A 26391-nucleotide genomic window follows, 5' to 3' on the forward strand; every position below is an offset into this window, starting at 1 on the left:
ATGTGTTCGTTTGCGCTGCACAAGCCCCTGTGAAAATGGGTCCTTCTCATTTGCCGTGTCTATAAAGAAGCTGCGTGGTCTGTGCCATCTCAGTTTAACAGCTGTTCTTGTGTTCAGGGTCTCAACTCTGAAAACAGAGTTCCTGCCCCTCCTGAGTGTGTCGTTTGTCTCCGAGAACAGCGTTGTAGCCGCGGTAAGTAATGCTCTCCGTTCTCCCTCGTAGTACACTGTGTTTAATTCTCCGGAACAGGAGCAGCGTGCACTCTGTGACTTGGTGCCCTGGCACAGACCAGAACAGCCTTTTAGAGTAGCGAGCCTTGGGCACCTGGGCGGCTCAGTTGGTTGAGCGACTGCCTTCGGCTCAGGTCATGATCCTGGAGTCCCGGGATCGAGTCCCGCATCGGGCTTCCTGCTCAGCAGGGAGTCTGCTTCTCCTCTGACCCTCCCCCCTCTCATGCTCTCTGTATCTCATTCTCTCTCTCAAATAAATAAAATCTTCAAAAAAAAAAAAAAAAAGAATAGCGAGCCTTGAAGACGAAGAGATGCCCGTGGTGTGCGCGTTCTGCGGAGGGGTCGGTGGGTGGGCGGCACACCCTCGGCGCCTGACTGAGCTCTTATTTCAGGGCCATGACTGCTGCCCAATGCTCTTCAACTATGATGACCGTGGCTGCTTGACCTTCGTCTCCAAACTAGACATTCCCAAACAGAGCATCCAGCGCAACATGTCTGCCATGGAGCGCTTCCGCAACATGGACAAGAGGGCCACGACTGAGGACCGCAACACAGCCCTGGAGACGCTGCACCAGAATAGCATCACGTACGTGCCCCCCAGCTACCTGGGGCCCCCGGGAAGCCACCTGTAGCCAGGGCCCTGACCCATCGCTGGAGAAGTGTTGGGTGACGACGATGCCTTTCTTCCTCTCCGTGTTTCCTGACTGGGTCCCTTTGCAAGTTGCGTGTACTGTGTGCCCAGACATCCCTTTAGGAACAGGAGCAGAGAGAAGTCTGTAGCTTCCCGACTATGGGCTCTTATTTTCAGCTTGTGACAGAGTGAGCCGCCCCCACCTAGGCATTCTGTCCTTCGAGGTGCGGCTGGTACGCAGCATCCCCTGTGAGGAGCGCTGATCCTACGGCAGACGTGAGCTGTGCCTGCCAGGGTGGCCTCTTCCTGGGGCTTGCTTTCTCAAACCCTGACTGAGAACAGAAGGAGACCTTCCTGAACGTTATGGTCCTCTGGTAGTGAACACGTGATGGGAAGACTAGTTATACCCTGGTTGAAAAGGTAATTCTAGGGACGCCTGGGTGGCTCAGTCGGTTAAGCGTCTGCCTTCAGCTCAGGTCATGATCCCAGGGTCCTGGGATCGAGTCCCACATTGGGCTCCCCGCTCCGCGGGGAGCCTGCTTCTCCCTCTGCCTCTGCCTCTCTTTATCTCTCATGAATAAATAAATAAAATCTTTAAAAAAAAAAAAAAAGAAAAGGTAATTCTAGCTGTCATTTCAACCATGGATTTCAAGTGATGTATACCAGTAAGAAGATCACTTAACTAAAGAAACGGAATTCTTTGATGACCTCAGGCAAAACCAAGGAGTTTCTTGACTTCAGGTTTTCATCAGGCGTGTGTGAACTGTGTTTTAACCAGACAGCCTGGTTTTTTCTAAATCTAGAGGAGAAATGTCGTCTGTTCTTGATACTTTCAGTGATTGTGGTCAGTTAGGTACCATAACATTTTCTCTTTTTGACTAGACCTTTTGTGTTGAGAGATTTGCATTGTGCTGATGATGGTGGGAACAAGAATGGAAACCTCTCGACTTTCTCTTTGGGAGAACTATTAAATGCAGGTTGTGCTTGTCATCATGTTCGGTGGAAAGGGCCGCTGGGTTTAAAATAGGCCGAAATGTCTGTGCTCTGCTGGACAGTCGTAGCTTGAAGGCACAGCAGGTCTTCCCTGTGCTTCTCATTTGTCTTGAATGACTTTCAAAACTATTTCTTGTGGATTTCTCTGAAGCTTCTCTGCAGACCGTGTATCAGGAAGGTAACAGCTCTCGTTGCGTTAAAAAAAGACCCTTGCAGATGGGCACGTTTGCTTTTATTTGCCGCTATTAAGTCCTCTTTGCCCTTTTTTTTTTTTTTTTAGATTTTTTATTTATTTATTTGAGACAGAGAGAATGAGAGAGAGAGAGAGAGAGAGCGCACATGAGAGGGGGGAGGGTCAGAGAGAGAAGCAGACCCCCCGCCGAGCAGGGAGCCCGATGTGGGACTCGATCCCGGGACTCCAGGATCATGACCTGAGCCGAAGGCAGTCGCCTAACCAACTGAGCCACCCAGGCGCCCCAGTCCTCTTTGCCCTTAAGCAAAGGGTCGGCACACCTTCCCTGTAAGGGACCAGAGTAAATATTTTAGGCTGAGGAGGTAGCCGGTCTCTGTCACGCCTGCTGACATCTGTGATGGCGGCCACGCAGCCAGTGGCAGTACATATATACGTGCGCGTGGATGTGTTTCGGTAAAACTTTACGGACACTGAAATTTGAATTTCCTCGTCACAAAATAATAGGCTTAATTTTTTTATACCTTTTTTTTGGTAACCATTTGAAGTCATTAAAGCTGTTCTTGGTTAACAGGCTACATGTGCCGTAGTTTTGCCATCTCCTTCCCTAGAGGGAATGTTCTAGACGTTTCAGAGGAGAAAGAAAAATTATTGTCTAAGCTATGGAATTTTCTTGAAAGCTTTTCGGCTAATTAGGCTAAGACAAGTTGTTTCATTCATCCATTCTCTGCATTGCTTGCTTGGACTCTTGTGTGTCTGAGTGTTGCTCACATTTATGATGATTCATTTCAAATGCAGGGCAAGCTCTTGACTTGCAGGCCCTGCTTGTCTTGGGAGGCGATTTGGGAGTTTTTGTTGGGAGCCAGTTGGATTTCAGTCATGCTTCATCCTGCCTCCAGTGTTTGTTTTTAATTGTTTCCATTTTCGTCATTGCTGTGGTCCTGCCCACACTCTGCTCCCGGGCAGTCTGCGTGCTGCGTGGCCTGGCTTGTCCTGCCTCTTGGCGTCCCGGTAACGACTGCAGCTTCCTACCTTTCCAGTCTTGGCTTTTCCGGACATCCGGTAGTAAGATGCATTTGAGTATTTTCTGTGTCCGACTGCTGCAGCCTAATGTTGACGGACAAGCTGATACTTAGGAATTGGGAATTTGTTGCCTTCAAACGCCCTTACACTGTTGGGAAGGTTGGGGCCCGCGCCCACCACACACTTGACAGTCTCTCGTGTTTGCTTTCTTTCAGTCAGGTGTCTATTTACGAGGTGGACAAGCAAGACTGTCGCAAGTTCTGCACTACTGGCATCGATGGAGCCATGACAATTTGGGATTTCAAGGTATTTTCCCCTTTTCAGAAGAAACGTTTGCGTTAAAACTCTTTCTCTGGCAAGAATGTTCCTCGTTTCTTGGAACAAAACGTCAGATCCAGTGCACATCAGAAACGGAGAACATTAGCTTGTAGTTGTCTTGAAAACCTGGCAGTCTGGGCCCCTGGCTGGCTGAGTCGGCAGAGCATGCGACTGTTGATCTCGGGGTCGTGAGTTCAAGCCCCACGTTGGCTGTACAGCTTACTTAAAAAAAAATTAAAACCTGAAAGCCATGAGGAGAAGAGCAGACTTTCGCAGTGAGGTGGGATACACCGATCTAGATGTCCACTTGGCGGAGGGAACCTTGAGTGGCATTTTTGTAGCAGGCCCTGTGTTGAGCCACCAGACTGTTCGACGACCTAGATCTCTTTCCATGGTTTACACGAATCAGTCTAATAAACATTCACGAGATGCCTGTTGGGTGCCAGGCCTGGTACTGGGCCCCGAGGATATTGAGGTGAAAGAGCCCTCAAGCGGCTTGTCTGGTAGAGAGTGGCGGTGTTCCGTGGAGCTCCAGAAGAGAGGCCAGTGCCTCTGTTTCTACAGAGGAATTGGGCGGGGGGTGGGGGTGGGGGGAGATTGCCAGCACTGCAGGGAAGAGATGGGCCTGAGCTGCATCTCCAGATGCACTGGGATTTTGGGTGCACGCGCAGGTGGGGGTGAGCCGTCTGAGTCACGAGAGCAGCAGATGCGGACCGGCCGAGCTCGGAGCACCGCCAGCGGTTTGGGCTGTGGTGTGGGTCCTTCCTAGTTCCACTAGGAAGCGGGCCACGGCGTGGTCAGGGAGAGGCGCTGGGCTTTGTGTGCAGATAGCTAGGACCTGCTCCAGAGCTGATTAGAGAAGCACCAGGCTGTAAGACGTGGACAGCCGTGGGCTCTGGGCAGAGGCTGTTGAGCCCGGCGAACAAGTGAGGAGGAGGTGACCTCCAGTGCTGGCAGGGGTGTGGCCCCAAGTTTCTGGACTGGGAGGAGATTTAGGAGGTCAAGTGGAGGGGCATCGTGAGGAGCAAATGCAGCGGGACTCTGCACACACTAGCTTGGGGATTGGGTGGATGGTGGGTGAGATAAGGAACCAGAGGGGAGCAGCAGGGGTAAGAGAGGAAGGCTGCCATGTGCAGCCCTGTGAATTTAATTTCTCCTGGTTGTTACCCCCGAAACAGGTAGATGTTTACAGAATTTTGCTCCTGCCCGTGCATTTCCATGATGTTTGATTTTTTTTCCCCCTCCTTGGGTGAAATACCTAATATGGAAAAAAGCCTTCAGAATACTCTGGAGAAGCAAACGGTCTTCCTCTAAAAGTCCCCACCCCACCCCCCACCCTTTTTACCTTCCCGTGCTTTCCATCCTGGGCATTGCGGCCCCCATGAAATTAGCTCCCTGCTCAGTTACACTCGGCACTTTATTCTCCGATCCCTCGGGCCACAGCCTTCCCTCTCCTGTGTGTGCTGTACGCTAGGAGGTCGCAGGGCAGTTTCCTGTGGTCCGTCCGCCTTTGAGCACCTGCTGTGTGTTGTGCCCCGGGCCCGCCACTGTGTGGCCTGTGAAAACGGAGTGCCCGCCGTGAGGGCCTCTCGGGTGTGGCGAGAGGCGCGGGACATGCACGCAGGCAGCCCTCACCAGTAAGTGCGGCTGGCCCAGATCCTGTGGCTCAGAGCCATGGCGACTGGGGAGCGCGGGCTTGGAAGGGCCAGCAGGGGGCCCAGGCCTGGGAGAGCGGGTGTCAGAGCTGGGCTAAGCCAGATTTGGGGGGTACGGGGCTTGCACATCAGGCGGCGGGGGGAGGGGGCAGTCGTGTGGTGCAGGGGGGCTGGGGGAAGACGCCACGACGTCCTCAGTAACTCTCAGTGTTCTTCCTGCCGTTTTCAAGACCTTAGAGTCTTCCATCCAGGGCCTCCGGATAATGTGAAGCTGAGTGAGCCTCCCAGATCCAGCATGACAAACGGACAGACTCACAGACTGACAAACGCGCTGACGCAGCCCCGCCGTGTGCATGGTGGTGAGGAGAGCCAGCCGCACGGAGACACTGAAGACCCGTTTCGCGCAAATATCGTTTGTGTGTTTTTGTTTGACTATAACTGGTGACAGTGTTGGTTTTTTAAAAGCAGCCGTGATTTGGGTTTTTCTGTTTTTTTGTTTTTGCTATTTCATTCCATTCTTGACCAAAGCTTCTCTTTAAGTAGTTTATTATGGAAAATTGTCACACTAACTTAAAGGAAAGGGTGGGAGACATGTCCATTGTCCGCTAAACAAATAAAAATACTGGATGTGTTTTTGGTTTTGTTTCCTTCTGCCGTTTCCATTAGAAAAATAGGGACAAACGCTTCATTAGACTAGTTCGTTTTTAGGGTAAAATCTTGGATTCTGAAATCGAGCCACCCTACCCCACCTCTGAGAAAAGCAGCATTTACTGATTGCTGTCTTCCAGCCTCGGAGAGCTGCACACGAGGCCGCAGAGATGCCCAGCTGCTGAGCCTGCTCTGAGGCGCCACTCTGTGGGGCCGCTCTGTGCCCGGGGCAGGGGCAGCCCCCCCTCATAGCACGCTGCGGGGACGTGCTGCGGGGGAGGGTGCCGTGGGGACAGGAAAGGGACACGTTACCTTAACAGTTTCCGCTAGACATTACTGGGCCCAAACTGAGTTCTCCTCATGATCAGACGGGAAGTTTGACGTTCCAATACTGAGAATCTTGAGAGGTGCAAATATAAATAATTAGCAAAGGAAGTAAATACAGAGTAGCCTTGGGCACAGCCATATTCCTGCTCTCCCTGGCCCAGGAGAAGGGGAGCAGTTGAGGTCTGATGGGTTGAGGCCCCTCACCAAAAGAGTTCTTGGCTTTGCACGAGAGAGAATTCAAGAGCAAGCCATTTATAGAAAGGGACAAAGATAAGTGTAGAAGTAAGAAAGGAGCTGCTTTACAGAGTATGGGGAAGTGGACCCCACCCCTGCCCGCCACCGCTGTTTTGCCTCCAACAAGGGGTTTTACGCGTTTTTAAAAATTAGCTAGCTGTACAGGGAGGGGCTTACTCTTTAACTTCGGGTTTAGCATTTCCATCGGGCAGTTTTTCCATTGCTTAGGTTGCAGAACTACCCACGGGGAGCAGTGGTAAGAGTGTCCAAACTTTGTGGCTTTTACTGCCAGAGGGAGAGGGGTCTCACGACTCTTTTTATGACCTGCTGACTTTTAGGTTAGGGGTCAGCCTAAATCCAAAATGACTTGACTTTGATCAACTTGCCCCCCGAGCCTCCCTTGCCTCCTGCCTCACAGTGATTCAAAGACAACCCTGGTTTTAGGACACTGGTAACAGTGCTTTATATCGTGGTACATTCTGAAGAGTAATTTTGCCCTTTTGGTGTCTCATGGGGAGCATCACTTTCCTCCAGGAGAGAATCTCAGCAGCCGAGGGGCTGGCCTGGTGGGCCTGCCTCGTCCCTGTTGCGGTAGCCACCTCTCGGGACCCCGGATGGCAGGAGCCCCTTTCTGTTAATACGTGTTTGCACCTGTGCATCCGCAAGGCCATTGTCACGGGACAAAAGTAGGCCCTAAAGAGGAATCCGCTAAAAATTCCCTTTTCGTATCATTAAATCACATGGTTTGGCCAGCAAGCCCAGAGGTTTTTAGAGAAACACCGTATTCCATGAGAGAAACAATGGCAACAAAGAACAAAAATTTCTAACTTTGCCTCCAAGAACTTAGCCAGAATTGTCTTTTTTCTCACCCGTCCAGCTGGAAACCGACGGTGCTGCCGGGCCCGGGGCCACAATAACTGCCAATCTGGGGGGCCTCTGGGTGACTGCCAGAGCCCTTTGATTCAAGGCTTTGGGCTTTAATGTCAGGTTAGAGTTCTGCCAAGTTGTGTGACCCTGAGCAATCTAGTTAACATCGCTGAGCCTCCGTATCCTCAGCTGTAAAATGGCAGTAAAAACAGGATTAGTAGGGGCACCTGGGTGGCTCAGTGGGTTAAGCGTCTGCCTTGGGCTCAGGTCATGATCCCCGGGTCCTGGGATCCAGCCCTGCATCGGGCTCCCTGCTCAGTGGGGAGTCTGCTTCTCCCTCTCCCTCTGTCCCTCCCCCCGGCTTGTGCTTTCTCTCTCACCCTCTCTCTCTCTCTGAAATAAATAAAATCTTTAAAAAAAAAAACTAATTCCTGTTAGATACTCAGGAAAACCGAGGTTCACTTTTAGGCTTGGCACTGGCCCTATTATAATAGGCCCCGGAGACCCTTATAACTGGTAGAGTGGGAAGCAGTGTATAAAGGATCTTACTAACCAAAGAAAAATCCAATAGTTCTTTCCAGAATATTCTGAGAATATTCAGCCTCAGAACCCAGATTGATTGCGTAGGCGACTCTCGGTTTGGCCCAACGGCCATCACCCAAGTGGTTTAGCTCCCACGTGTGTCCAGCTCTGGAGGCAATGATGTGGAGGGTCAGGGTTTCCCTCAGCACCTGCAGTGTGGCCAAGACGTGAGCTACCCCGTGTGGACTCGGGTCCCGTGTAGATCAGTATATGTATTATAAGGTTAGGTTATTTATTTATACATGTATAATTTAAATACTGGGTGCAGTAGGTAGAATAATGCCCCCCCCAAAGATGTCCATGTCCTAATCCCCAGAACCGTGAACTTTGCTGACGTAATTAAGTTAAAGAGGAAGAGGATTCTGGATTATCCAGGTGGGCCCACTGTAATCCCAGGGATCCTTATGAGGGAGGCAGGCAGGTGAGTCAGAGATGGGGCCGTGGGTGGGAGTGTCGCTGGGCCTCGGAGCCAAGGAACACAGGTGGCCTCTGGACGCTGGAAAAGACAAGGAAACAAGGTCTCCCCTGGAGCCTCTGGAAGGAACGCCACACTGCGCACCGAGACCGGGGACTTTGACCTCCGGAAATGTAAGAGAACACGTTTGTGTTTTTTTCAGCCGCGCTGTTTGTGGCAAGTTGCTACAGCTCAATAGAAAACTAATACATATGCTGTCGATTCAGAAAAAGGAAGAGATACAGGGTCTAGGAACAGTTCTTCCCAAATTGCGGGTCAGAGCCCATTCGTGGTTGTGAAAATCAATTTCGTAGGTCATGATTGGCATTTGAAAAACTGAAACAAGAAAAGAACACTTGGCATGGCAGTAAGAGTGCGTCATGATACCTAGGGTTCAGATATACGTGGGGGGGTGTACGGGGTCACAATACACATCACTGTGGGTCATGACCAGAAGCAGCTTGAAAGGGGCGCCGGGTGGCTCAGCCAGTTAAGTGTCTGCCTTCGGCTCAGGCCATGATCCCGGGGTCCTGGGATCGAGCCCCGCATCGGGCTCCCTGCTCAGCGGGAAGCCTGCTTCTCCCTCTGCCGCTCCCCCTGCTTGTGCTCTCTCTCGGACAAAAAAAGAAAGCTGGAAAGCCACCACCATTACTTCATTCACCTGGGGGATCCCAGGAAAGGTGCTATAACCACACCTTTGATGCGCTACCTGAGAATAGCTCCTGGACCCGGCACCAAGGAACGCGACTGAGAGGCGTTAACTACTCACAACAACCCTACAGGGTTGAAACCTACTGTCACATTTTAAAGATGACAAAACAAGTCCAGGGCGGGGGTGGGGGTGGGGGGCTGGCTGGCTGGCTCAGTCCGTGGAGCAAGCGACTCTTGATTTGGGGATCGTGCGTTGGAGTCCCCACGCAAGGTGGAGAGCGCCCCCTGCTGGGCGAGGGCCGGGAGTGGAGATGCCTGGTGAGCAAGCCCAGGTGAGTCAGGCCAGGCTCGGGGGCCAGGGTGAGGTCACGGAAACGGACAGGAGGGGACCCTTCCAACTATACCTTGGGGGGTTTCGTTGTAGTGTCCAATCACACTGCTACAAAACCACGTGGCTTGGAAGGGGGTGTGTAATAGGTGTCGCCCCCATCCCGGCCCCGGGATATGAGATGCTAAGCATGTTCTGGGCCTCCTGGGCTTCATCCACCTCACATGCAGGTGTGGCCTAGGCAAGGAGACACAGGGGTTTCTCCTCCTCCTCCTCACAGGGATCAGGTGGCAATCCCTTGATTTCAGGGAGAGCAACCCAAGGTCCCCATGTCGGGGTGGGCACACGCTGAGACACAAGGAGATCAGACTGGGCGTTTCGGGAAAGGTTTTCCTCCCTGGTCTCCCTCGCCACTGCCGGGGCCAGCCCACCACGCCCGGAGTCTAGATGTCTGGAGCTTGGCTGCCCTCTTGTGACCAGGAGGCAGCAAGGCCAGTGCAGCCAGGAGGTAGGAACAGAAAGCCGGAAAGAATCTTGAGGCCCTGAGGATAATGCACCAGCCCCCAAACGAATCCCTCCTGCAAGTCAGCCAACCCGGAAGAGTCAGCCTGGGTGTGTAGCTGCTTTTCTTGGAAACCTGAGAAGGGCGAAGTGCAACATCTTCACCCTGGGGCCTGGGGAGGAGGAATCCTCTGGCGGTCCTATTTGTCAGGGTGCTTAGAGCGATGGGTAACAAAGTTTCAACTCAAGCCAGCTGAAGAAGTCAAGTCCTTGGCTCACTGGTCCGGAAACCTCTGGAATCAGGTCGGGCTGGAGCTGACCAGTTAGAGTTTGACCAGGGCGCTGGTCATGTCTCTGAGATTTTCTCCACGGCTAGATGGGAGGGCTGGTGACAGCTCCGCAGTGTCTCCTGGAGCCAGGAGGGCTGGTAGTCCCACAAGCCGCAGCTGAAGCTTGCTCGCTCCTGGAGGAGCTGCCATGTTCACATGTCCTCCTCCCCACCGACCCGCAGAGGAAGAGCTCAGTGTAACAGGAGCTGGGATGGGTGAGCGCAGGGTCCTGCTGGGAGCCCAGCGGGCACCTCCAGTGGGGGTTGTAGACAGTGAGCTAAGAGACACATCCTGCAGGATAAACCGAAGTTGGCCAGGTGGGGACAGGGTGGGAAAAGTGTTCCAGGCAGAAAGAACAGCATGTGTCACAGCCCCGAGACCGGTAAAGGGTGGGAGTCTGGCCCCAGACCTCCTGAGTCCGGGAGGACCCCGCACCCCATCTGCTGCCGGTGGCCTGGCTGACCCTGGGAGAGAGGACTCCTGGGGAGGGGTCTGACCGGCTGAGTGGGCACAGCAGGGTCTTCACCAGGGTCTTCCCCATCTGCCCCGCCATCTGGCCACATCTCCACTGATGAGGCAGAGGCTAAGGACAGATAGACCCCTGGGGACCACTTGGCCCAGGATCCAAATTCACGTGGCTGCAGGGCCACCAGGCAACTTAAAGGCGAGAAGGGGACCGCAGCGGAATCAAAGGGCAAGGAGTCCTCATGGAGAGAACGAGCTGGGCCAGCCAGAGGCGCTGCGAGAGGCCAGCGGGCAGCCCTGCGCCGGGCGCGTTTGCAGCGAGGGCGGGAGGGCAGCCTCGCCTCGCCTTCCTGCCCGCAGCCGGTTCCGGGCCTGCACTGTTTTTGCGCCCTGAGGGTATCAACTCGCGGAGGAAGGATGGAGAGGGCGCTTTCCGGGCGGCGGGGACGTGCGCGCCCCGCCCGGCGGCTGCTCCGCCTGGGCGCCTCTCGGAGCCTCAGTTTCCCCACGCGTAAAGTTACGAGGGGCGGTCGCGGCTGATTTCTGGGCGCCCGGGCTCCGCGCAGCCCCCACCCCGGCTGGGTGGGCGGGGCCTGGGATCTCGCGGCCGCCGCCACCCTGGTCGCCGCCCCCGTCCCCGCGGGGCTGAGGCTGGGAGGCCCCGCCCCCCGCCCACGAGGAAGTGGCTGCGGCGCCGCGCGGGGCCCAGAGCCGGTTCGGCGCGTCGACTGCCCAGAGTCCGCGGCCGGGGCGCCCCGAGGTGAGGGGGCTGGGGGACCCTCCGGAGGGGAGGGGGCGCCCGGAGGGGAGGGGGCGGAGAGTCGCATGCAGGTGAGGAGGGTGCGGGACGCCCGCAGACGTGGGGGCGCGGGGAGAGGGTGCCTGCGTGAAGGGGCACAGGGCTGGGGGCTTGCCAGGTGTGTGGGGTCGCCTGGAGGGGAGGGGACCAGGGGATGGCGGGCCGGGCCCGGGGTGGTAGGCCCCCTCCGGGCGAGGGAAATGCAGGGCTCCCTGCCTCCGGCGCCCTCGGGGCGGCCCCGGCCTCCCCCCCGCCCCCGTCGCCCCCGCCGCCCCCGCCGCCCCCGCCTACCTCTTCCTGACCCTGCCCCGCGATCGGTGCCCCCCGCTATTTCGGGCCGCGAGGGCCCCACGCCCAGTCACTTCCCCTCCATCCTCCAGCCTTCCGGGTTGCTCCGGCCGGGAAATGAGCTGGCGCCCCCGCCCACCTTGCCCCCCCCCCCCCCCCCCCCCCCGCCCCCCCCCCCCCCCGCCCACCCCCCTGCCCCTGGGGCCCGGGTCCGCGGTCCTCACCGGGAGGGGGTCCGGACGCCGGACTGAGTGGCCCCTCCTTGGCCGGCGGCGGGAGAGCAGCGGGGCCCGCCCAGGGCGGTGACAGTAACACTAAGAAGCCCCGTAGCCAGCCTAGCGCGGGGACGGAGCCGGAGGCTCTCCCGGGGTGCTTCCAGGCTGTCCCCGGACTCCCCGCGCCTGGCAGGCGGCGCTGCCCAGTGGTTAAGGACACCCGTCCCCCGGGACCAGGGTAAGAGTGCCAGCTTCCATCACTGGCCGATGACCTTAGCAAGTCACCTAACTTCCCTGGACCTCAACCTATCTTATCTGTAGAATGGGGACGTCCTGAGGCTTCCATGGGATAATGTGTGGAAGTGCCAGGCACACACAGGGTACAGATGTGCTCCTACTCTTGCCACCATTATAAGGCCTGCCCACATTTATCAAAGTGTGTGGATGATGCTAACCTCTGCGATTTGGGGTCCGAATCCCAAACTGGGCCATGTAGGAGCTGTGTGGCTTTGAGCAAATCTTGGCTTTTTGTCTGAGTCTGTTCCTTTTTGTACAAAATGAAGGTTTAAAAAAGAAAAAAAAAAAAAAAACCCACAAAACTTTTTAGGCTTGCTTTCAAAGAGAATGTATGTCAAAGTCTTGGGTAAAACTACTCGGCATTTAAAGATGCCGGTAAAGGTCTGTCTCTGTGCATACATCCTCTCAGTTAGTTAAATGGTATCCCAACATGTTAGTGTCACAATTTACTCTTGCCATATTTATAGTCCTCTGGATTTTTCCACCCTTCCACCATTCTAAAGGGGGTTATTAAGAACATGTTTGCTTAAAAAAAAAAGGGGGGGGGTATTTTCTTAGCACCAGAATGAATTTATGCCACCAAAGAGTGTTAATTTTTAAGTTCCTGCTGGTGTTATTCTGCTTGTTCTGACCCAGTTGTTGAATTGTTATTGCGTTGCTCTTCAGAAAGGCTGAACAAATTAGCAGCAAATGAGAGTTTCTCCACAACCCTGCCAACACTGAGTTTTATGTGTTTTTGGAGTTTGTTTTGTTTGGATTGCTTTAGTAGTAAGCTTTAATGGTGCCTTTGTATGATTGTTTTCATTTATGTTTCTTGACTTGATTTTTGCCTGGTTTAGAAGACTTCGGGAGCAGACCTGGGGAGGAGGTATTAGCTGGTCTGTCTGGGGTGGCAAGGGCTATTCCATCCACAACAGGAAGTTGAGTAACTGCTTAGCACGTGTGCAAAATGGCTTGCTGGCAGCTCCCTGGAGCTTCTGAGCTGGGTGGGGACTTCCCTGAGTGCCTGTAGGGCCAGGATCTTGCTCCAGACTGCTCCTGCCTGGCTTCGTCTCAGATACAGCCAAATCTCTGGCTTCAGAGGAACTTGGCCAAGCTTCTCTGAAAGCAATAAGGAACCTACAGCCGGTACCTTGTTCAGCCCCAACCTTTTCTGATCGAGATGTGAAGGAAGCATTGGCTGAGGGCATCCAGCCAGTATGGAGAGTCAGAATTTGACCCCAGCACTGTAAGGAAGGAGCGCTGAGCCAGCCTTCACCTGGCTTGCTCTGCTTTGGAGGGGAGCTGAGTCTTCCCAAATGCTCAGAGAGGACCTTCTAGATTTCAGGTTTCCAACCTTTGCTAATCATTGACCCTAACCAGGAAGGAAAAAAAAAAAAAAAACTGAGCACGTACTCCCCAGTAAATATTTACATATTGCATACGTAGGCCACTGAGATAATAAAACATATTCATTTCTTGTAGCCCATCCCCTAAAGCAAAGGATGGGATTCCTGCAACCACATTTAAGAAATATTATTGAGCACCTATTATGTGCCAGGCACTCTAGTTGGTGGGGAGATACCTGGGTGGACAAAGCACATACCCTGCCCCTAGGGAGCTTACCTCCTCCATATCCCAGTGCGGGGTCTCTGGCACCCCCTGGAGGGAAACCCACTTCCTACTTTGGAGACACGACCTCCCTCCCAGACCTCAGGCCACCCTTCCCTGTGCTCTCCCAGCCCCAGCCCTGGATGATCTCCAGCCCATTCATACTGAGTGTTCATTGTGTGCTGGAAGGATGCAGGGGAAGGGCTACTGGGAACGCGCAGATCCTGGCTTTAGGCTGGCAGAGGGGAGCCAGCCAGGGGAGGCTCGGCGTTTGGCCCACACTCCCCCAGCCTCTGTTTCTGGGGTAATGAGGCACAGAGCACTGCACATGGACTCCTAGTCCCAACACCGTCCCCAGAGCCCCTTTCTCCTTCCCTCTGACCCCCAATCGTCCAGTGGTCCCATGGTGCTGACTCACAGAGGCACAGTGACAAGTGGGTGGGTGTTCCCGAGGCCATGGCCTCAGCCTGACTTTGTCTCCCCCCCCGGGAGCCATTGCTGAGGCACTGTGTTGTCGACACCCTTGGGCAAAGCAACTCTAGTTGGTATTCTTTAGGGTGACTGACTGGTTGGCGGTGGGTGCTTGCTCAGGTCCCATGGAGGTTTTCCTGGGAACGATGACGTCAGTTCCCATGGCAGGGTGGCCAGTCTGACCTCCTGGAACAATCCAGTGATTCTCCTCTAGGAGGATGTAGCCCTGAGGCAACAGTGGCCAGAGAAGCTACTCCCCTCTCTGGGTTACCACTTCCTCATTGCTAACTTGGGGGTTGGGAGTCCTTGCTGAGGCCCTGCTGGTTTTAGTTGCTTTGCAGAAGTTATGAAAACGGGAAAATGCACCTCTTCCCTCCCACCCCCTTCCCCCGGATCTACCCCCCCAGCCCCTTTAAGGTGTTAGTTAATGCAGTGTACTGAGTATTTCTGTCTGAATTCATGCTAAAGTGTGATTGGCTGATAGATGTGGTCTGAGCCTCCCCCCAGCCTGTCCCACTGTGCCTGTGGTCATCTTTATCAACCCCTTCCTCTCCCACTTGAGGACCTTTGTTTGGGTCCCAGGGAACAATGGTCAGGGCTCCCCCAGTCCTCTTGGCTGTGTGACTAGAAAGGGAGCTGCTGTCTTCAGCAGCCCTCACAGCCTGGAACTCTGGAACATCACGCTCGACAGGCTTTTGCAGCCTGGCCCCTGGGTCTAGATACTCTTGCCAAGACCCTTGCAAGAGGCAGAGACGCCCAGGCACACGGTCTGGGACAGTTGGAGCTGGGAAGTTGCATTCTGTAGGTGAGCGGTGGGCCCAGAGACCCTCAGGGCTGTCGCCCCAGGGCTTCTTCCTTCTGGGCCACCAGGGGCTGAAAGGGTGGTGGGGGAATTGGCCTCCACAGCGGCCAACAAGCGCCCGGCTGGGCCCCGCTGGCGACCTTGGAAAATGGGGGTGGGCAGATCAGCACAGATAGGCCTGGTCCTCCCACTGCTTGTCGTCTGCGGTGTGGATGGTGAAGTGCTCCCACCAAGCTGGATGCCCATGCTGACCCCACCCAGCGGCACCGGAAGTGCTGGGGGAAGTCCCCATCAGACCTGCTGACCTGAGCTGAGGGCCCCGAAGCGCCACTTCCGGGGCCTTTGCCTTACACAGAGAGGCCTTATAAGGAGAGGCTGGGGAAGCAGCCATGTGGGAGCAGTGTGCTGTGTGTGTGCGTGCAAGGCTGAACATGTGTGAGCGTGCAGGGCTGGACACTTGTGAGCATGTGGGAGCAGTGTGCGTGTGCAAGACTGGACACGTGTGAGCGTGCAAGGCCGAACACGCGTGAGCATGTGGGAGCAGTATGCTTGTGTGTGTGCATGCAAGGCTGAACAGGTATGAGCGTGCAAGGCTAGATGCATGTGAGCGTGCACAGCTGGACACTTGTGAGCATGTGGGAGCAGTGTGCTTGTGTGTGTGCGTGCAAGACTGGACAGGTATGAGCGTGCAAGGCTAGATGCGTGTGAGCATGCACGGCTGGACACTTGTGAGCACGTGGGAGCAGTGTGCTTGTCTGTTCATGTGCAAGACTGGACACGTGTGCACGTGCAAGGCTGGACACGTGGGAGCATATGGTAGCAGTGTGCTTGTGTGTGCACGTGCAAGGCTGAACATGCATGAGCGTGTGTGGCCTGAGCAGGTGTATCAGCTTTCTCTTTCTCAGCAGTGGATTGAGGACCCACTTGGTGCCCTGCTCCAGGCATGTCCCTACCTTGTCCCTGCATGTGTGTCTGTGTGTCCATGAGACCTGGGCTGCCCCAGGAACCTCCCAGAGCTTCCTGCTGTAAATAAAAACAGGTTTTGCATCTGGGGTGGGCAGGAGGAGCAGGGGCCACAGGGCGGTGAGCTGGGGGTCAGGAAGCCAGGCCCGGCAGGATTTGTGGTGCCACCTGGGGCAGGCCCGTCACTGAGCCCTGGATTTCTTGGGGGACAGTGGGCTACATGCAGCCCATCTCTAGCGGCTGGGCCCCAACTCCATGCTGTGCCTTCCAGCAGGGCCTCTGGGTCCTGAACAGGTGGCCATTCTCCGGAGGGGCTGGATAGGTGCCCACTAGTTTCCTGGGGTGTTCAGGGCTCAGACCCAGAGCTGGGGAGAAGCCTGCCTTTAGCCCAGTCCATGGGCTGCAGACCTGCCAACGGGTTCCTGGTGACACCTGCCAGGTGTGACTGGGTAGGTAGCTTCCCCTCGCTGAACCTCAGCCTCTCTGTCTGTCATCTGGGGCTGTGGCCTCTGAGCACTAAAGTCAAGAACACCTGGGGTGGGGGGATGGGTGAAACAGGCGAAGGGGACTAAGAGCACACTTATCTTGATGAGCGCTGAGTAACGTATAGAATTGAGTCACTATGCTCTACACCTGAAACTAAGAACACTGTGGGAACGCTACTGGAATTAAAAAAATGCCTGGACTGCTTAGAGCTAGCAAGTAAGGAGCATTCAGGAAATGTTGGGTGGTGGTTGTTTTTTGTTTTTTGGGATTTTTTAAGATTTTAAGTCCTCTCTACACCCAACATGGGGTTTGGACTCGCAACCCCAAGTTCAAGAGTTGCATGCTCTACCGACTGAGCCAGCCAGGCGTCCCAGTAGTTTTTAATTTTTTTTTCTTTTTAAATCAGAGAGAGTGAGCACAAGCAGAGGGAGGGACAGAGGCAGAGGGAGAAGCAGGCTCCCCGCTGAGCAAGGAGCCTGATGCGGACCTCAATCCCAGGACCCTGGGATCATGATTTGAGCCGAAGGCGCTTAACCAGCTGAGCCACCAGGTGGCCCCTGTTTTAATTTTTAATAAAGGACTTCCTCTGCTGGGTACTAGTGACAGTATACAGCTGGCTTCCTCACGTACTTAGGTAGCACCGACTACATGCCAAGCACCCAGGCACTGGGGAAAGCAGTGTGGACAAGACCCGTGAGAACTGTGTGCATCCAGCTCCGTGAGTCCCAGCTGGGGGAGACTGCAGGTGCTGTGAATGAGAACCGCGTAACGAATGCTCAGTGATGATTCTCTGGGGGGAAACTTCCATCGGGAATAGGGAGCGCTGGGGTAGGGGCCGGTGGCTGAAGCTGCAAACGGCGGTCAGAGAGGGTAAGGTGGCCTTGGAACATGGACTTGAAGGGCAGCAGCATGGGCTCGCCATGCAGGCCCCCCAAGGGGAGAGCTCTGGGGGCCGGGGGAACAGCCAGTGCAAAGGCCTGAGGCCCATGGGCCCTGGGATCAGCCGCGGGGCTCCCCGGGGAGACGGATTCCCACTCGGTGGGTCATGGCTGGATGTTACCCCGCGGGAGCTGCGTCTCCTGAACACCTACTATGTGCCAGGTGTGGCTTAATGTCTTATTTTACCCTCTCAACGCCTCTGGGGGCAGGACTCCTGTTCCCATTGTGCAGGTTGGACACTGAGGTTCGGAGGGGTGAGCCATGTGCCCAGGGTCAGTCACCGCGGGCAAGCGTGCAGCCCGGCTCCGCCACAGGCCCTGCGGCTGAGTGGGGAAGTGGGGAGAGCATGGGTTTGAGAAAGTGCTGTTCACTTTGGGTCTTTCCAGATGAGGAGGACTCTGCCGAAAGGAACAGGGGTGGGCAGAGCTGGGCAGGGAGGCGAGGGGGCGAAGGGACTGCCCGTCACCCACTGTGGTGTGTAGCCCACCTGCCTCAGGCTCAGTGGGTGGCAGCGGGCGAGGCTGGGGAGTTGCAGTCCGGGCTGGGCCCAGTCCTGGGGGTGCACCCAGCTGCCCTCTGTACCCGCCTTCACCCCCACAGTCCAGCCAGCCACTCGGGGCCCCGTCCTGCCCTTCCTGTGGAAGGGACAGCAAGTGGCTTTTCTGGCTGAGGATGGGATGTGTCTGTGTGTCGGTCCGTGCCCCTGCCCGCAGGCCCCTGCAGACCGGCTTCCTCCCCTCCGTCTCCTGGAAGGCTGCCTGCTGTGTGCTGGGTACAGCGTTCATCTCATCCTCACCCCGTCCTTTTTTCTTTTTTTTTAAAGATTTTCTTTATTTGAGAGCGAGCACGAGTGGGGGGAAGGGGCAGAGGGAGAGGCAGAAGCAGGCTCCCCACTGAGCAGGAAGCCCGACAGGGGGCTCGATCCCAGGACCCCGGCATCACGACCCGAGCCGAAGGCAGATGCTTCACCGACTGAGCCACCCAGATGCCCCTCACCCCATCCTTCTGCAGGGGAGGGGGCCCTCTACCCTTGAGGAAACTGAGGCACAGATGATGAGCGACACAAGCTCAGCACACCCCACTCACGGGAAGGCCAGGCTGGCCCCTGCTGCCCTCCCACAAGTCAGCTGGGGCCTCTTCTGGGATCAGAGGCGGGGCTGACTGGAGGTCCCTTCCCCTCTCGGGCACAGGAGCTCAGCGGCCATGGCCTACCACAGCTTCCTGGTGGAACCCATCAGCTGCCACGCCTGGAACAAGGACCGCACCCGTGAGTGCCACTGCCACAGGACGGGGGGGTGCGGGAGCTCCCGGAGTACATGCGGGTGGTAAACCGGCCAGGCGCCCTGGACCGTGGGCTCTGGGGCTGGCTGTCCCCCTCCTTCACCTCCAGTCGCCAGTGTGGAAGAGGGGATGGACGAGCTCTGGGCACACGCAGGGGCAGCCGGCCAGGGGGCCCTGCTGCAGGTGCCGCTGGGGAGAGAAACACGCAGGAGGAGGGAAATCATTGGAGGCAGAGGCGCTGGTTTAGAAAGGGTGGCCAGGGAGGTGTTTTGGAGGAGGTGAGGGAGCCGGCCATGCCAAGGCCTGGCGGCAGGAGATCCTGGCACTGCCCAGAGCAGCAAGGAGCCCAGGGCTGGAGTTGGGAGCAGAGGGCAGGAGACTGCTGTGGGGGTGCCTATGGGTGCAGGTGAAGGATGGCTAGTCCCAGGCGAGGGGTCGCAAGGTGCTTCAGGGAGCCCCGTGCCAAGGCAGAGGGGTGAAGGGCACTCCTGGGAGAGGGGACTTGAGAGAAGGGGGAGCCTGGGCACACACACCTCCTCCCACTCCCTACCCCTACCCTTCTCTCCTGCAGAGATTGCCATCTGCCCCAACAACCATGAGGTGCACATCTATGAGAAGAGTGGGGCCAAGTGGGTCAAGGTGCACGAGCTCAAGGAGCACAATGGGCAGGTGACAGGTACGTCAGGCTGACTGGGATCACTCTCCGGAAAGGAGACGGGATGGCGCAGGGCCACCCAATCACTGTGTTAGGTAGGATAGTTTGGGTTGCAAGTAACACAACCCTAATTCAAACTGGCTCAAGTTACAAAGGGATCATGTTGACTCATGTTACTGAAAACCTGAAGAAGTTTTGGGCTTCAGGAAAGGCTTGATCCAGCAGCTCAGTTCAGCATTACCAAGGACCCATTTCTTTTCTGTCTCTTGGCTTTCCAGCATGTGATATTTTGGAGAGACGTAACACTCTCAGTTCTAAGTGGCACCCCCTGGAGCAGCTTGCATCCAAATTGTGGCCTCAAGCCCCTCCTACGTGGATGCCAGAGGGCCTTTCTGCTTGGATGGCTTCAGCCTGTTTCCTCCCCATCCCACAGGCATCGATTGGGCCCCCGAGAGTAACCGAATCGTGACCTGTGGCACAGACCGCAATGCCTACGTGTGGACGCTGAAGGGCCGCACGTGGAAACCCACCCTTGTCATCCTGAGGATCAACCGGGCTGCTCGCTGTGTGCGCTGGGCTCCCCAGGAGAACAAGTTCGCTGTGGGTAGTGGCTCCCGCGTCATCTCCATCTGCTATTTTGAGCAGGAAAATGACTGGTGGGTGCCTGGGCAGGGTCAGGGTGGGCTGGGAGGGACCCTGGGGCTGCAGACCAAAAGGTGGTGGGACTAGTGTCCCAGAGAGAACTGGACAGGGTGTCAGGAGCCCTGTTCACAAGACCCTGGGGAAGTATGTCCTCTCTGGACCTTGTAGGTGACGTGCCAGGCACTCCCATAGCCCTGTCTCGGAACTAAGGGCACAGATCACCCCAGGACCACCTCTGTGAGCGTTGCCTAAAGCCCTGCGCACGCACACACATGGACCCCGACAGCCCTCTGGACTGGGCGTCTGTTGTCCCCACTTTTCAGATGAGCAAAGTAAGTCACCCTGAGGTCAGGTCACTTGTCCGAAATGTCCAGCCTGTCGTGCTTTCCTCCCCTGCGTCCCTGAGGGCAGAGGCTAGGCTGGAGTCTGGGGGACTTGAGAATGAATTCAGCCCTGGCCAGTTAGCTGCTATGGGACAGCCTGCCCCAGGTTTGTCGTGAGGTTTAAAGGCCGCCAGGATCAGGGAAATCCAAATCAAAACCTCAATGATAACACCACCTCACACCAGTCAGAATGGCTAAAATTAACAAGTCAGGAAACGACAGATGTTGGCGGGGATACGGAGAAAGGGGAACCCTCCTACACTGTTGGTGGGAATGCAAGCTGGTGCAACCACTCTGGAAAACAGTATGGAAGTTCCTCAAAAAGTTGAAAATAGAGCTACCATACGACCCAGCAATTGCACTACTGGGTATTTACCCCAAAGATACAAATGTAGGGATCCGAAGGGGTACGTGCACCCCGATGTTTATAGCAGCAATGTCCACGATAGGCAAACTGTGGAAAGAGCTAAGATGTCCATTGACAGATGAATGGATAAAGAAGATGTGGTATATGTGTGTACACACACACACACACACACACACACACACCGGAATATTATGCAGCCATCAAAAGGAATGAGATCTTGCCATTTGCAACAACGTGGATGGAACTGGAGGGTATTATGTTGAGCGAAATAAGTCAAACAGAGAAAGACATGTATCATATGATCTCACTGATATGAGGAATTCTTAATCGCAGGAAACAAACTGAGGGTTGCTGGAGTGGTGGGGGGTGGGAGGTTTGGGGTGACTGGGTGATAGACACTGGGGAGGGTATGTGCTCTGGTGAGCGCTGTGAATTGTGTGAGACTGTTGAATCACAGATCTGTACCTCTGAAACAAATAGTGCAATATATGTTAAGAAAAAAAAGAAGAAGGTGGTAGCGGGAGGGGAAGAATGAAGGGGGGGGAATCGGAGGGGTAGACGAACCATGAGAGAGGATGGACTCTGAAAAACAAACTGAGGGTTCTAGAGGGGAGGGGGGTGGGAGGATGGGTTAGCCTGGTGGTGGGTATTGAGGAGGGCACATTCTGCATGGAGCACTGGGTGTTACGCACAAACAATGAATCATGGAACACTTCATCTAAAACTAATGATGTAATGTATGGGGATTAACATAAGAATAAAAAAAAGGAAAAAAATAAAAAATAAAGGCCACCAGGGATAGAGTTCCCAGCTGGAAGGGACCCTGCTCCCCACTGGCCTGATCCAGGCCCTGAGAGGCCCGTGGGCCAGCAGTGCCCAGGCCCCTCCCTTCGGGGACCCTAGGGGGTCTGCAGGGCTCCATGGGAAGGTAGAGTCCCTGGGGCACTGAGGCCTTGGGTGCTGAGAGTGCCGGTCCCCCTCCCCTTTCCCTGTCCGTGTGTCCAGGTGGGTGTGCAAGCACATCAAGAAGCCCATTCGTTCCACTGTCCTCAGCCTGGACTGGCACCCCAACAACGTGCTCCTGGCTGCCGGCTCCTGTGACTTCAAGTGCAGGTGAGGGGGGGGGCCTGAAATCAGGGGAACCAGGGTGGAGGGAGCCCCGCGCCCTGCCTTCCAGACCAGCTCTGCCACCAGCAGGATGACCCAGGGCCTCAGTCCAGCATCTGTGAGGTTTTGCTTTTGGAGGGGTCGCCATTGGGTCCTGTCTCCAGCCCATGGAGAGTCTCGGCAGGATGCACCCTTTGCTACCTCTTCATGTCGGCAAGGCCTCTTTCCTATGTCCTCCTCTCCTTCAGTTTCCTTGTCTTCCACCTGAAGGACAACAAGTGGGTATGCTTCTCATACTAAGGCATAAATGACTGAGAAGCTTAGACAGACCTGCCTCATTATCTCGGGCCTGGAAGGTAGTGTCCTCAGCCCCCACTGGCTGTTTCTACTTCTGGGCCTGGCCCCCGTGAGCTTCCCAAGGCCTGGGGCTCCCAGCTCCAGACAGATGGCCTGGGTCTCTGAAGCGCCGCCCAGGAAACAAGGCTCCAGCAGGCTCCGGGGCGGCCCCTGGACGTGGAGAGGGGTAACGTCCTGCTGAGGTTCTGTGGGTGGGTGGGGAAGCTGGTTTGTGGGCACCTGATCTGTCCAGGGACCCCGTGCTGGCCCTGAGGCCCAGACTCGTCCCAGCATGAAGATGCAGGTCACGAAAAGCCGGCTCTGTAGCCACGAGCCCCCGGCTGGGCACTCTGGCCTCACCAGGCCAGTCTGGGAGAGAAGTCCCTTGCCAGGCGCCTCCCGGACCCCCTCGGCCATTGCGGTTTGTCTCCCTTGGTCTCTCCTGGCAGGATCTTCTCGGCCTACATCAAGGAGGTGGAGGAGCGGCCAGCACCCACCCCGTGGGGCTCCAAGATGCCCTTTGGGGAGCTGATGTTTGAGTCCAGCAGTAGCTGCGGCTGGGTGCACGGCGTCTGCTTTTCGGCCAGTGGCAGCCGTGTGGCCTGGGTCAGCCACGACAGCACCGTGTGCCTGGCCGATGCCGACAAGAAAATGGCGTGAGTACAGGCCACAGGGGTGGCGGAGGGGGGTTGGGCAACCAAGGCACAGACGGGGAGCGGCCGGAGCGGCTGACCCCCCGCCCCCCGCTGTCTCTCTCAGCGTCGCGACTCTGGCCTCTGAAACGCTGCCGCTGCTGGCCCTGACCTTCATCACGGACAACAGTCTGGTGGCAGCGGTGAGGCAGGGAGGGGCAGGGAGGGGAGCGGTGTTAGTTAGAGTGGCTCTCCACTGGTCTCCCCCCACCTTCTCTTCCTCCTTGGTCGGAACGGGCTGGCTTATGCTGCTGTAACAAGGCCCCAGTGCAGGTGTTTGGGGGGCGGGGGGGCTGCGTCTCCAACATGCGCCCCAGCTGCCATGCAGGGAGAAGGGGGAGGCGGAGAATTGTGCCCTGGACCCTGAGGTCTCTGCTTACGTCTTACAGGCCAGTGGGTATGTGGGGGCAGCACAGTTCTCCCCCGCATCCAGAAGGGCGCTGCTCTTCTCCTGCCCACCAATCTGTCTCCCCTCTTCCCCCCACATCCCCCCCCAGCAAACACCCTCGGGTCCCGGAGGGTGAGGGCGGACTCAGGCCTGCTTTGCCTACAGAAGCATCCAGCTGTGGGGTATTCTCCGGTTGGGCAGGGCACAAGGTCCCCGAGCTTCCAGGGAAGGCGGCCACCCCTAGATGCTCCCACCACCCCCCAGCACCCGGTCCCTGTCCGTATACCCAGGGTGGGCCTGGCTGTGTCTCCAGGCTGGTGTGGGCTTCCCTGGGGCTCCACCCAAGTCCCGTCACCAGACTCCCTTGGTGTCGTGCCTTGTCTCCAGCCTCTGTTTCCCTGTGCATAAGATAGTGGCGCTGTGCCCGCCCTCGGCCACACTCCTGTGACCTCCTCGCCCTGTTGCCCTGTCGCAGGGCCACGACTGTTTCCCGGTGCTGTTTACCTACGACGGCACCACAGGGACGCTGAGCTTCGGCGGGCGGCTGGACGTGCCCAAGCAGAGCTCACAGCGCGGCCTGACGGCCCGAGAGCGCTTCCAGAACCTGGACAAGAAGGCGAGCTCAGAGGGCAGTGTGGCCTCGGGCACTGGCCTGGACTCGCTGCATAAGAACAGCGTGAGGTGAGGGCGGGACCGACCCTGACTCCCCTCCCAGCAGTGTCAAAAGTGGGGGGCCCTGACTTAGGAAGCGGGCGACCTCTAGGTGGCACAACAGCATCAGGTGAGGGCAGCGCAGGTGCTGTGGGGACCGTCGCGGTTCTCTGGGACGACCAGAGAGCCACCAGCCCTGTGGGCAGGGCCGTGGCTGAAACGGTCCTGCCGCCGCCTCCCTGAGCAGTGAGGCAGGATGAGGCGTGAGAAACTGTCCACAACGCCCCAGGCCTGCCAGCCCCAGGTGTCCACCCCGCAGCCAAGTGGGGAGAAGTACGGTGGGACTTCCTGACCCTTCCTGACTGCCTCCGACCCCAGCTGGGTAACCCCCCCGCGGCCGTCAGGTCCAGTGTCATTTTCAGACCCAACTCCTGAGCCCGGCTTTCAGGGCTCGTCAGCACGACCCCCAGGTCCTCCCAGCCCCCGGTTTTGCTTTCCCCCCATCCTGCTACACTCCCATCACTCTGGACATCGCCCACACACATGGGATCCGTGCCCGGCCTCTGCACATCCGCTTCCATTTGCCTGGGCTTTCCTACTGCTCCTCCAAGCAGACGCGCGAGCCCCTCCTCTGCATCCCCTCCCGGCCCACTTCCCCGGCTCTCTGCGAGGCGCACCCCACCCGCACAGCCCAGCACTTCTCACCGGAGTCGGGTGGGAGCTCCTGGAAGGCGGACGGGCGTGAGTCCAGCAAAGGGCCACGGCTAGGACCCATGAAGCCCTCCTCCTCTTTGCAGCCAGATCTCGGTGCTCAGTGGGGGGAAGGCCAAGTGCTCCCAGTTCTGCACCACAGGAATGGATGGCGGCATGAGCATCTGGGACGTGAAGGTGAGTCCTAGCCCACCTTGGCCCCTCCTCCCCCTGGCCTTCCTCGATGGATAGCCCCTTTTATTTCTCTAGGAGGAAGGCACTTCTTTGGGATGAAGGCAGGGGGAGATGGGCACCCCTGGGGCACCTCCCTTTAGGGCTGGGTTCAAACCCAGGTCTGCCCAACTCCAAAGACCAGGTTCTCTGTCCTCTGCCAGGGGCTGGGCTGGCTAGAGGTCAGGTCCCTGGGGGGTGGGTGTGTGGGGGACAACCAAGAACCAGCCTGTCTGTTCTGTCTCCTTCCAGAGCTTGGAATCAGCCCTGAAGGACCTCAAGATCAAATGACCCATGAGGCATAGGTTGCCCTCATCCCAGCTGCTGGGGGAGGGGGTCAGGGAGGCTAAGGATTGCTTTGCTGAATGTTTCTAGGGTAGCAGTTTGGGTCCCCCTGGGGACTGCTCCAGCTGGAGGGGAGGGAGGGAGGGATGGGAAGCTTTTCTGACCTATTGAAGGAACAGGTGCCTTTTTCTTATAAAGAGCTGCTTTCATTTATTGTTAAAAACAAAAATGTTCTCAAAGTACTGTGCTGGTCATGAACTGCAACAACGTGGATGTAATAAAAAAGCAATCTTAGAGCTGGTCTCCCGTGTTTGGGAGGAGCGTGTGTTCTCACGGACACAGGTCCCTTCTGCTCTACCAGAAAAATTGATCCCGAAGCCCAAGGGCCTTCTCCTCCCTGCTCCCCTTTCCCTCGCAGTCCGGCCAGAGCAAGGCTGGACCCTGGTGGCTTCCCTGTCACTCGGTAGTCGGATTCCCAGACCAGTGCTTGCATGTTCCAGCCTGTTGCTGGGCTTTAATGGAAACTGATTTCTCAACTTGACATTTGCAGCTGGTTTCTGATAAATGCGCATCATTTCCTAAGACCATTTCCCCTCCATTCCTATTTCACAGAAGGCCTTTCCTGTGTAACACATGCTTCTGTTACCTAATTATTCAGTCACAACCAGGTAATGAGTTACATCCACAGATCCTAACTGTGAATGGCCTTACGTTTGCAGGATGGAAGATACCTAAACATACCTTATCCCAGACTGTTCTAGGGCCTATCCATCAGGATATCCCCCAGTCAGAAAAGGCCCGCTGACTCTTTCTTTTAAATCACAAGGTAGAAATTCTAAGATCCCAGGAGACAGGCCTCACAACTCCTCTTATTCTAATTGCTTGCCAAGGCCCTCCCAGCCTGTACCAGCCCGCTGTAAGGTGAGCTTCTGGTCCCAGAGCTGACGGGACTGTTGTCAGGCCCTGGAAGGCCAGGGAGGTGTCCACATATCTTTTTTTTATAGCTCACCTCAGGGCTGAAAAGTGGCCCCAGAATATCAGTGTTCTTCTGAGACCCTGACAAACAGGCTCCCCTCACTCTGAGAAGGATGAGCAGGAAGCATGCTCTTTGGCTGCAGGGGCCTCATAGATGTGAACTGTCTGCCCTCGTTAGAGACACAGTACTTGGCTGAAAACTGACAGGCTCAATGTTTTGCTTCTCAGAAGGAGGAAAAGGCATTAGAGGACTAGGTCGGATAGGGCTGGGCTTCTGTGGCAGGTGGGAAGTACATCAGGGAAGGAGGGGATTGGACCCTGTTCTGTGGTGGACACTAGGGCCACTGGCCAGGCTTTCTACACCCTGCCCCACTGGATGTTGAGGACAGTGGAGGGAACAAGTAGCTCACAGTCTGGTGGGGGCAGTTAAT

The 26391-nt window shown here is 56.3% G+C and overlaps 2 protein-coding genes across 4 annotated transcripts in view; both read left to right on the plus strand.

The window, feature by feature from the left end:
• The window catches only part of ARPC1A (actin related protein 2/3 complex subunit 1A), a 29551-nt gene extending 23877 nt beyond the window's left edge, over positions 1-5674 (plus strand). The window contains exons 7-10 of the mRNA XM_034988396.1: positions 118-193; positions 624-817; positions 3284-3374; positions 5272-5674. Coding sequence (XP_034844287.1) covers positions 118-193; positions 624-817; positions 3284-3374; positions 5272-5310 — 400 coding nt within the window. The 3' untranslated portion in view covers positions 5311-5674. The remainder of the gene's footprint in view (positions 1-117; positions 194-623; positions 818-3283; positions 3375-5271) is intronic.
• A 5420-nt stretch (positions 5675-11094) lies between these two features.
• ARPC1B (actin related protein 2/3 complex subunit 1B) lies at positions 11095-25281 on the plus strand. 3 transcript variants are annotated; one of them, XM_034988405.1, is made up of 11 exons: positions 11110-11187; positions 16973-17056; positions 18468-18544; positions 19130-19234; positions 19647-19869; positions 21611-21718; positions 22498-22704; positions 22808-22883; positions 23604-23809; positions 24577-24667; positions 24953-25281. In XM_034988405.1, the coding sequence occupies exons 3-11, from the start codon at positions 18481-18483 to the stop codon at positions 24989-24991; spliced, it is 1119 nt and encodes a 372-aa protein (XP_034844296.1). In that variant the 5' UTR covers positions 11110-11187; positions 16973-17056; positions 18468-18480; the 3' UTR covers positions 24992-25281. The 3 variants fall into 3 exon arrangements, with proteins under 3 accessions (XP_034844295.1, XP_034844296.1, XP_034844297.1); XM_034988404.1 differs by lacking the exon at positions 16973-17056 and having other exon boundaries at positions 11095-11187; XM_034988406.1 differs by lacking the exons at positions 11110-11187; positions 16973-17056 and adding an exon at positions 11953-11967.
• The last annotated feature ends 1110 nt before the right edge of the window (positions 25282-26391 follow it).

Source organism: Mirounga leonina, unplaced genomic scaffold, assembly GCF_011800145.1.
Source record: "Mirounga leonina isolate KUSES-001 unplaced genomic scaffold, KU_Mleo_1.0 Mir_454, whole genome shotgun sequence".
Lineage (NCBI taxonomy): Eukaryota > Metazoa > Chordata > Mammalia > Carnivora > Phocidae > Mirounga > Mirounga leonina.

Excerpts from the sequence above, each read along its gene's own strand:
- ARPC1B (XM_034988404.1), top strand. The coding sequence starts at position 18,481 with ATGGCCTACCACAGCTTCCTGGTGGAACCCATCAGCTGCCACGCCTGG. Across the intron at positions 19,235-19,646 it reads GCACAATGGGCAGGTGACAG|GCATCGATTGGGCCCCCGAG; the intron begins GTACGTCAGGCT and ends CCCATCCCACAG. Across the intron at positions 22,884-23,603 it reads ACAACAGTCTGGTGGCAGCG|GGCCACGACTGTTTCCCGGT; the intron begins GTGAGGCAGGGA and ends GCCCTGTCGCAG.